The sequence below is a fragment of the Trichechus manatus genome, unplaced genomic scaffold (assembly GCF_000243295.1).
Source record: "Trichechus manatus latirostris isolate Lorelei unplaced genomic scaffold, TriManLat1.0 scaffold00961, whole genome shotgun sequence".
NCBI classification, from domain to species: Eukaryota; Metazoa; Chordata; class Mammalia; order Sirenia; family Trichechidae; genus Trichechus; species Trichechus manatus.
Window position 1 is genome coordinate 1 of NW_004444897.1, and position 10,864 is coordinate 10,864.

A 10,864-nucleotide genomic window follows, 5' to 3' on the forward strand; every position below is an offset into this window, starting at 1 on the left:
TTGCTTAGCAGCCAGGCTCTTAACCACTGCACCATCAGGACTCCAATTCATTTTCAGAAATTGATAATCAAGTAGACAAAAGATGAGGATATAGATTAGAAAAACAATTACCGTTGATCTAATATATATGCACATATGTATATATGTGTACACACATATGTGTGTCGGTGTGTAAACACCCACACCAAGAATTATAAATGTTCTTTTCAAGCACACAGGAACATTAGACAATTGATCATATATTAGGACGTACAACAAGTTTCAAATATAAAAAAAAAAAAATTTGGTATTTCACAGGACGTGCTCTTAGGCCATTGATTTCTAAACTTTTCTGGAGGGATCACAAACCCCTTTGAGTATTTGATGAAAGCTACGAGTCGGAATTGATTTGATGGCAATAGGTTTTGGATTTTTTATATTTATTTCAAAATAATGATTGGCCACATATTAATTGCTGAAGTCAGGTGATGGATACATTGGAATTCATTATAATAACTTCTCCACTTTTGAATATTTGAAAGTTTTCATTAAAAAGATTTTTAAAAATTATCAAATATGTCAGCCATAACCTTATTTGATAATCTGTTTTGAAAGTCATCTTAGGATGTTCTTATGCTCCAGTTAAGAAAAAAGAATGACCCCCTTGCAATTTCTATCCATGTTCTTTTGTTCTGTTTATATTGAGGAACAGAATATATGGTCAGAGTGTTCATAAGGACTGTCTTCTCTTTTGTTCCTTTCTTCTAATTCTTTGGAGGATTTCTTTTTGGGGGAAGGGGATCTTTCCTAGATTATCCGGTCTCTACTTTTAAAGTCTTAGTTTATGTATGGACAGTTTTACTTTCTCCGTATACAATTAATAGGGCACAATATGAGTAATTTTAGATCTTGTCAATCTATTACAGGTGGTTATTGGAGATCAAGATGGGGTAGTTATGTGTTTTGGAGTGAAGAAAGGAGAAGCAGTGGTAAGTATAGGTTTTTTTCAGGGAGAAAAAAACTTTTCTGAAGGAGGAATGCACTACTTGTTGAATAATCTTAGGTTAAAAATTTCCTAAAATATATGCAGTGGAAAGTAGGTCTTCAGGGAAGAGTTGTATGAGGCAGCATGCAGCACAGAAGTCGTGTAGCCAGTCAGAAAATACCTTTGGCAGCCCGTAGCGGTGTATTAGTTTTCTATGCTATGTAACAAATGACCTCAAACTTCGAGGTTTAAAAGAACACACATTTATTATCTCACAGTTTCAGTGGGCCAGGAGTCCAGGCACTCATTAGGTCTGTCCTCTGATCAAGGTCTCACATGCTGCAGTGTCCGTGTTGGCTGGGCTACATTCATTTCTGGACCGTGAGGGCCTGTTCCAAGCTTCTGTGGTTGACAGAATTCACTTCCTTTCCGTTTTAGGACTGATGTCCCTGTTTTCTTGCTGTCTGTCAGCAGGGGCTCTCTTAGCTCCCTGAGCCCCCCTGCAATACCCTGCCATATAGCCTTTTTACAGGCCCTCTCCCAGCACGGTGACTTATTTCTTCGAAGGCAGCAGGAAAATCTCTCTCTCTAGTCTGCTAAAATGGAGTTGTATATAACGTAATCATTGAAGTGACTGTCCTGCCATTTGCCACATAATGTAACCTAATCAAGGACGTGACTATCCCATCATATTCACAGATCATAATATACAAAGGGGTCTGAGATGTGAACTCTGATATTAATTGTACATAATATGAACATTACAAAAAGATGAAGAACTGGAAACTACCCGAACCCAACGTGTCCAGCCTTAACATTGACTCACATCCTTCCAAATATTTTAGTCTCTGTGTATAAAGTCATTGGTGTAGAGGAAGCAAGAGGAAGAGATAGAAACTGGTGCTAATATTAAAATGTAAAATAACCAAGAAGAAATTGATGGTGAGAATGCTCTTTCCAATTAAATAGAGAGATGATTATAGGTATTAAGTTATATATTTACATTTTACATAAATTCAATGGTCTTTTATTTATCCTACTAAAATTTATAAAAATTGTAAAGAAGCCAGGAAAGATTAGTTTTAAAAAGATGATTGAAGTTATATTAAAAAAAATGTACATTGGACCTATTAAAAAAATTGCTAATTAGGCTTTCCTGTAGATAGGAGTATTATTTAAACCAGTGCTTCTCAAACTTTAATGTGTATTGAAACCACCTGGGGAATCTGCCAAAATGTAGCTTCTCATTCAGCAGGTTTGGAGTGAGGTCTGAGATTCTGCATTTTTAATAAGCTAAGTGATACCTGTGCTGCTGCTTAGTGACCCCTACTTTGAGTTGCAAGGGTTTAGAATTTAATGATATCATTGAAATATGTGTAAGAACAAATATTCCAAAGGTTGAAGATATTTAGCAAAAACAAAACATTCACTAAAAAGTGTTTCCACATAATGGAACTATAACATTTTGTAAGTTTAAAATCATAGCATTTTTTATGGTAAAAGGAAATGCTTACAGTAAAACAATTCGTGTACCTAATAATTGTTTCCCTAATTATTTTTGCAGACAGTCTTTAAGACTTTACCAGGGCAGAAGATCGCAAGGCTGGAGCTAGGAGGGGTTCTTAACACGCCTCAGGAGAAAATTTTTATTGCTGCAGGATCTGAGATTAGAGGCTTCACAAAGAGAGGAAAACAGTTCCTCTCTTTTGAAACAAACCTCACTGAAAGCATTAAAGCTATGTATGTTTATTGTTTTCCTTTTATTTTTACATATCGATTTACAATATTTTGGATAGATGTAAAGGGGACCTGGTGGTGCAGTGGTTAAGTGCTGGGCTGCTAACAGAAAGGTGGGCGGTTCGAACCCACCAGCTGCCCTGCAGGAGAAAGATGTGGCAGTCTGCTTCTGTACAAATTACAGCCTTGTAAACCCTGTGAGGCAGTTCTGCTCTGTCGTATAGGGTTGCTATTAGTTGAATCGACTCGAAGGCAACAGGTTTGGGATAAATGTGGAACATTTGATGAAGTATCTTAAAAGGTTTTCTGGGAAATACAACTAAAGGTACTTTAAGGAGCCCGGGTGGTGCAGTGGTTAGAGCGCTCAGCTGCTAACTAAACGGTGGACGGTTTGAACCCATCAGCCGCTCCATGGGAGAAAGATGTGACAGTCTGCTTCCGTAAAGATTACAGCCTTGGAAACCCTATGGGGCAGTTCTACTCTGTCCTGTAAGTCGCTATGAGTTGGAATTGACTCAATGGCAACAGGTTTAAAGGTACTTTATTAATCTGAAATTATATTTGAAATCAATCCAAAATTGATTGGTTGTTGAAATGTTATTTTCTTTTTAAGACCTTTATAATGTTTTTACATTCATTTTTGACTTCTTGGTTCAGTTATTGTTCATGATCAAAGCAAAGAGGAAAAAGTGAAAGAAACCTCCAGATTTAAGTTCCTTTTCCTCAGCTGTCTCTGGTTGTTCTCTGGTGTTCTCAGCCAGCATCATTTTGTTAAAAGGCTGGCCCTCAATGTTCATGACTACTAACAGGGTATAATTTCAGGTGAGCCCTAAGTGAAAAATAATTCCCTCAAAAGCCTCCTGATATGTGTGAAAATTGGCAATTAAAATTTTAGTGTTTGAATCATGGAGGGATAGACAAGGCTTTAAAGTTGATTTAATCCACTGTTTCTCAAACCTGTTAATTGTGAGAATCCCTTGGGAAGCTTAAACAACCAACCAACCAAAAATAGATTCCTTGCCCCTACCTCCTACCTGCTATATCAGAATAACCAAGAGTGGGTTAAAAAAAACTTCATCATTTGACTCTGATGCAGCCTGGTTGTAAACGCAATCAGACCTAAGTTGGGGAACTACTGATTTAGTCCAGAGTTCTGTATAATGCACAGCTAGGCAAACATCTGCAGAGTGACATGGATGAGCTGTAAAACTTTGGCTTGATGAAATTAGATAAGAGTATAACAATAGCAAGTGGAAATAATTTCACTGGTTCAACAGGAAAGTAACACTTGAAATGCTTTTGTAGATAGATTTGGCCAGTGATGACTATGAAATACTAAAAGCAAGGTTGGTTTTAGATTTTAAGCTGTAATATACCTATTATTAGTAATACTCATTAGTTTCTTAAGTGTTTTTACTGGGATGGCAGAGGTGGGATGGAAAGGTGTTTTACTCAATTTTTGAATGTTTACTATTTGAATCCCCACAATTATAAGATTGCAAAGACTATAACATGAAAACATTCAATAACATTTTTAAAGACCTTCCTTGGAGGTGGAGAAGTTGGTGAAGCCTTCAAATAAAATGGCTCTCTTTGTGATCATGTGGTGACAGCAATCTAGCAGTGAAAGATTTATTACACTAGTATGTGATTGTGCCCCAGTTTCCCCCAAATGGAAGCTTGATTCAGTCTAAGGATTAGAACTTTGCTGTGATCATTGCCTAAATTTTGTTAAATTTGAAATGAACTTATTTTTATTTCCATTTTTCAGGATGAAGCTCTAATCAGACCTTTTTTTTTTTTTTTTGCTGTTAATCGTTTAAAATAGATTCACTTCAAATAGCCTTTCTCAGGCAATTTAGGTTGGTAGTAACAAAGGTAGCTCTAGAACTAAACTACCTGAGTTAAAGTTCACTCCAGTACTTGCTAGTTTTGTGCCTAGGCAAGTTACTTTAAGCTTTTCTGAACTCAATTTTTATTGAGGCGCCTACGGCCTTAGGGTGCCTCATTTTCACCTAGAAATTAAGTGGGTGAAATGAAAAAAAATTCTGTTCTCTAAGTTTGTGATAAATGAGAGTAAACTTTGTACATAAACTTTTGTTTCGTCTCTGAAAAAAATTCAGGAGGATAGCTCTGTTTATTTTAAATATATGACTATCTTAAATTGCTATTTTAATGTTTTCAGGCACATATCCGGCTCAGACCTCTTCCTCAGTGCAAGTTATATCTATAACCATTATTGTGACTGCAAAGACCAACATTATTACCTTTCTGGGGACAAAATCAATGATATCATCTGTCTTCCAGTGGAAAGAGTATCTCGTATCACACCAGTTTTGGCCTGCCAGGACAGAGTGCTCAGAGTTTTACAGGTTGCTGTCATTTGCGTTTTCATAATTTGGGTAAATGAATATTGATGAACAATGTGTACTTGAGATAAACTATTTTAGTGATTAATACTACTTTAATTGCCGTACATAAAATTGTATCTGGAAATTTAAAAAATTGATAAATTGATTTTTTTGCTTTTTGTACTTGAGGCAAGTGTGTTGCAATCTTTGGCCAGGTTTTGGAGAGGCATATACAGAAGAAAAAAGATACTTTTTTTCCCATTCACATTTCTGAACTAGTACTACCTGAATGGAATACGTACTTTCTCTCCAGAGATCCTCCCCAGTCCAGCTTTTCTTCTTTTGTCTGCTTCCTCTACCACCCCCCTCCCCCAATCAAATTAAAAGAGGAAATTGGTTTGGGGAGAGGGTCTTAGGCTTTAACAAGGAATAGCTGAGATCAGGATTATAAAAACTTGAATTTAGTGTTCTTGACAGTATGTGGAACAGAGTAGGCACTCAGTAAGTATTTGTTGGATAAATAAGTGAGCTATAGAAGAGAAGAGAACAATCATTTTGGTATCCTTATATTTCTGTTAAAAACCATGATTGGCTAAAGCAACCGGTTAAGGTTATTTTCATTAGAAATAATAATAATCACTACCACCTCTTCTTGAGAGTGACTTCTAATGCACACACATATAGACACACTACAGAACCATTAAAATAGCATTTAAGTGTAAATAACATGTAACAGGTGGATTAATTGAATCAGAAACTTAGGTAATTGCTGCAGTTGAACAAAAAGTTTAGCTATGAGTTCCGTGTCACCACAGGCTATCTCCATCTTTGGAATTTCCTACCTGTAATGTAAGTTACAGGAGACTTGGTGGGGCAGTGGTTGGTGAAGTGCTCCGCTGCTAACTGAAAGGCTGTTCTAGTAAAGATCACAGCCCAGAAAACCCTACGGAGCAGTTCTGCTCCGTCACATAGGGTCGCTGTGAATTGAAATTGACTTGACGGCACGTAACAACAATGCAGTAATGTAAGTTAATATTCACAACCTAATTTCCCAGTAGTTTTATTTTGGATGTTATTAAGAGTACCTTATTAGAATATAGATAATTATCTATGTTTTCAGGCACGTATTTGGCTCAGACCTCTTTCTTAGTGCAAGTTATATCTGTAACCATTATTGTGACTGTAATAAAATGGTACTCTGTTTCAGTTTTAAAATACTTGTTCTCCCTCAGGGATCTGACCTCATGTATGAAGTTGAAGTTCCTGGACCTCCTACTGTCTTAGCACTACACAATGGAAATGGCGGTAATTGGGGTTTCATTTTTTACAGTCACATAAGGGAGTGCTTTATGTTATTTAAGTCTGGATATTTTAGATTTTTAATAACCTAACTACATGTTTATAAAAAACATTAAGTGAAAAATGGAAAACTGTAGAAAGAAAATGAATTGGAACTGTGAGAATTATCTTCTGGTATCTTGCCAGTAACTAATAGTAATGGGTTATTGAACTTCAATTTTCAGTTTCTTCATCTTAAAATTAGATTATGGGGAAGGGTCTTGTCTCTTGTAGCTGTAAACTTCTATGAATATGTAGCCATCCTCCCAAATTTAATTTTCCATCTTTTTATCATACAAAAATAAAATGAAATTTTTACATGAAAGTCAGTGTATATGAAAATATTTTAATTTTAAAAAGTCATTATGAGTATGTGGAATAAATATAATATGTTGACTTTAATTATCTCTTAGGTGACTCTGGAGAAGACCTTTTGTTTGGAACATCAGATGGAAAACTTGGGCTTATTCAGATCACTACATCCAGTCCCATACAGAAGTGGGAAATTCGAAATGAGAAAAAGAGGGGAGGTATGTTTTCGATGTGGTTCAGATTCGGAAGTGTCAGTGACTATTGAGTAAAATATTCCAGATTATATAATTAATACTTTTTTATTTATATGATATAGCAGACTTTAGCAATTCACAGAGCCTCTTCAGATTTACCTAATGTGTATTTATTTATCAGGTTTGTCATACTATTAGCATAATTATTTAGCTTGGGATAGATAGGCTTTTATGGGCTAATGTCCATCTATGACATCATGCTATGCTAAAATCCATTTTTAATTGGCTAAGGTAGGGAATTAATTATAATCTGGGAGTATTTGGAATGAAGCAAGGAAGAAGTGCAGTGGATGAAGGAACATTCCTGTTTTCTAAGGAATTTATTCCTGACATGGTAAGTGGTTGAGATGGCTGTATGTACTTGATCTGTATTCATATAGTCATTCATTTCTTCAACAAATGCTTACTGGGGGAGACAGAATAAATAAGTCAGCTCCAGCTAGTCATCTAAAGAAAATATAACGGCAATGTGTTAGAGAGTGATGGTGGAAGGAGGAGGCGACTTTAGGTGGTCAAGGAAGGCCTCTTAGAAAAGGTGAAATTTGAGCTGAGATCCGAATAGTAAGAAAAGAAGTTAGCAGTGTAAAGATTTGGGAAAAAGAATGTCTCAGGAACAGAAAAAAATAAGTGCAAAGGACTTAAGGCAAAAGTAAACATGACTTATTTGAGGGACAGTAGGAATTAAGAACAGCAACAAGGACGGCCAGTGTGGCTAAATGCATTAGCATGGCATTGTGATGAAGTTGGAGAAATAGGGTAAGACTAAATTGTATAGGTCCTTGTAAGCCTAAGCAAAGAGTTTGAATTTCAGTCTAAGTGCAGTGGGAAGTCACTGGAGAATTGTAAGTGGGAGTGTAACATGACCCAATTTAGTAACAACAAAGCAAAGCACCAAGGAGAATGAATTTTGACAAGAATGGGTCAAAGATGGAAGTATGGAGCCCAGTTAGGGAATTATTGTTGTAGTTATTATAGTTTATCCTGGTCTACACTAGAGATACTGGTAACCCGGACTAGGCTAATGGTAGCTGGAAATGGGAGGAAGTAGACAGTTTCAGTATATATTTTGGAGGTAGCGCTAATAGGATTTACTAATGGATTTGATATGGGAAATGAGAGAAAGAGAGGACTCAAACATGAAGCCTAGATTTCATCCTGCCCACCTGGGGGGTACCATCTACTGAGACAGAGGAAAACTGGGGAAGGAGCAGTGTTGAGGGGGTGCTGGGAAAGAGGGGAATGAAGAGTTGTTTGGGTCATGGAAAGTTTAAGATGCCAGATAGATATCTAAGAGAAGATGGATGCTGCAAAGGTATTTGAATATATGAGTCTGGAGCTCTGGAGAGAGGCCAGAGCTGGAGATGTAAACTTGGGGGCCATATAGATTATATTTAAAGGCTTTGACATGGATAAATAGGGATGGAGAAGAGAAGGGCATCTGTTATGCTCAAAAGTTTTTTTTTCCCATTTTTATTTGATATATACATTTTTTTTTCATTTTTACTTGGTATGTGCTTGATATATACTTGACTATTAGTTTTTCTAATAACTTACCACTTTTATTTTTTAAAGGTATTTTGTGTGTTGACAGCTTTGACATCGTGAGTGATGGGGTTAAAGATTTACTTGTTGGGAGAGATGATGGAATGGTGGAAGTGTATAGTTTTGATAATACAAATGAACCTGTTCTACGATTTGATCAGGTAAATTCATTCTGAAAAGACTATATATGCTTTAATCATCAAGTAATTATGGAGATGTCTATAGTTTGGATTTCATTAAATGAAAATATATTAACATCTTGTGTCTGGTTTAAAATAATTGCTATTTTGATGTTATCAGCATCTTCTCTGTTGTATCATAGACTACTCTGGTGTTTGGATAATACACTGTTGCCTTCAAGCTGAGTAATATGTTTCTAAATACTATATATTTCTAAAGTATTAAATATTTTGCTTTCGTTTTTGTAATGCATAATAGACTTACATTACAGGAGTAACGTTTATATGTTTGGATAACATAAATGAGACTGTGTCATTTTAAAGTAATATGGTTTTAGGAACAAACTTCATATTGGTAAGACAATATCAAAAATATCTTTCAGCAGGGAAGGGGAGAGTAGCATTTTCAGTTCTAGCTACCCAGGGGTCAGCTATATAAGAAGAAATACTAGATAAAAGCAATTTCTAGTTCAGAAATTTTGAATCTAGTTAAGCTTATTTATCTCAAAATTCAAAGTTACATAGAGAAGTATTCTGGTAGAAATTGAATCTTTGCTTTTTATGAAATGGTGCTCTCCAATCCAGAGCTTCCCTATTCTGCCTCATGCAGGAGAATGAATTTCTTTACTGTCATCAATGAGGCTGTTTAAAAAAAACAAAAGCCACAACTCAGTTCCAACTCTTTTCTTTCTTTGTCTGATTTTTCTTTTAATGGTGCTTCTCCTCCACAGCTTTATTTAACTGCATTTCAGCAATCACAAGTGTTTGAGTGCACAGACACAGTATATTATATAGGTTATACTGGAGCACTGGTAGTACAGTGGTTAAGAGCTTGGCTGCTAACCAAAAGGTCAGCAGTTTGAATCCACCAGCCTCTCCTTGGAAACCCTACGGGGCAGCTCTACTCTATCCTGTAAGGTTGCCGTGAGTCAGAATCAACTTGATGGCAATGAGTTTGGGTTTTTTTGATTATAGGGATAAGGAGCCCTGGTGGCACAAATGATTACGTGTTGGGCTGCTAACCAAAAGGTCAGTGGTTTGAACCCACCAGCCACTCCACGGGAAAGATGTGGCAGTCTGCTTCTGTAAAGATTTATAGCTTTGGAAACCCTATGGGGCAGTTCTGCTCTGTCCTACAAGGGTTGCTGTGAGTCAGGGATCAACTCAACGGCAACAGGTTTGTTTTTTTGGGTTAATATAGGGATAAAAACATACAGTTGAGTTTATATATTTGTTGTACATTTGATCACCTACTAATGATAAACAAGTAAAAAGTCATCTTGCTAATGATTCAAGTCATAGTTTAGATTTAAAAGGATATGTAATCCTTTGTTGATGATCTACTTTTTCATCAACAGCCCTTGAGAAACCTTCCTAGTTAGACCCCAAATCCTTTCTTTGACTTTTGTTCCAAACCCCAGTCATGACACAGCATTTCCCTCCTCTGCCAGGTCTGGCACTTAGAAATCCTACCTTCTCACTATTAATTCTGTTGTCTGATGACAGAGATCCTATTTTCAGGTTATGGTTAGGCTGTGAATACTTCCTCTGGGATCCACAACGTCCCTGTCTTTGTTGTTTTCCTAATCTGGAGAAGATCAGCACAGTATGAACTGGTGGTTGGTTTGGTTAATCAAAAAAGTTAAGGGGCAAATTGTAAAAAGAATATATATACATACCTTAAACCTTTTAACTTAAACCTGTATGTATTCATTTGCCAATGTTTTGAGGATTGACCAAGGTCTTTTTCTGGTTGGATGAGAAGTGTCACGTGTAAGAGTGTATTACGTTAAGATAAAATTATGTTGGGGAAGTGGAATGAAAATCAAAGTGCAAGGAGAAGAGGGAACAGTGTAAAAGTCCTGACTGTTAAGAAGGATTTGTTTCTATATTTTTTAAGTTGATGATCGTGTGTATCAATTTGTCCTGGTATTTAGATTTATTGGGTATGATTAAAAGATGTGACAGTTTGTTTTAAAATGATAGTATTTACAACTTTCCAGAAATTACATTTAAAGTTGTGATGAAGAACTGGGAAAGCAACTTAAAAATACAAGGAGATACATAGTTTTTTTTTTTTCACAATTTACTTTAGCAGGAACATGAACAAGAAAGTTTGAAGACCTCTAGTGCATATAAGATCAGCTGGAGTACTTGTTAAAATGCAGATATTAGAGCCCATCTGTG

The 10,864-nt window shown here is 36.1% G+C and overlaps 1 protein-coding gene across 1 annotated transcript; it reads left to right on the plus strand.

The window, feature by feature from the left end:
* Positions 1-14: 14 nt before the first annotated feature.
* Positions 15-10,838, plus strand: LOC111819430 (Bardet-Biedl syndrome 7 protein-like). The gene is made up of 7 exons (XM_023725884.1): positions 15-968; positions 2,529-2,704; positions 4,887-5,073; positions 6,285-6,357; positions 6,804-6,920; positions 8,529-8,659; positions 10,773-10,838. The coding sequence occupies exons 1-7, from the start codon at positions 936-938 to the stop codon at positions 10,836-10,838; spliced, it is 783 nt and encodes a 260-aa protein (XP_023581652.1). The 5' UTR covers positions 15-935.
* The last annotated feature ends 26 nt before the right edge of the window (positions 10,839-10,864 follow it).

Excerpts from the sequence above, each read along its gene's own strand:
- LOC111819430 (XM_023725884.1), top strand. The coding sequence starts at position 936 with ATGTGTTTTGGAGTGAAGAAAGGAGAAGCAGTG. Across the intron at positions 5,074-6,284 it reads GAGTGCTCAGAGTTTTACAG|GGATCTGACCTCATGTATGA; the intron begins GTTGCTGTCATT and ends GTTCTCCCTCAG. Across the intron at positions 6,921-8,528 it reads AAATGAGAAAAAGAGGGGAG|GTATTTTGTGTGTTGACAGC; the intron begins GTATGTTTTCGA and ends TATTTTTTAAAG.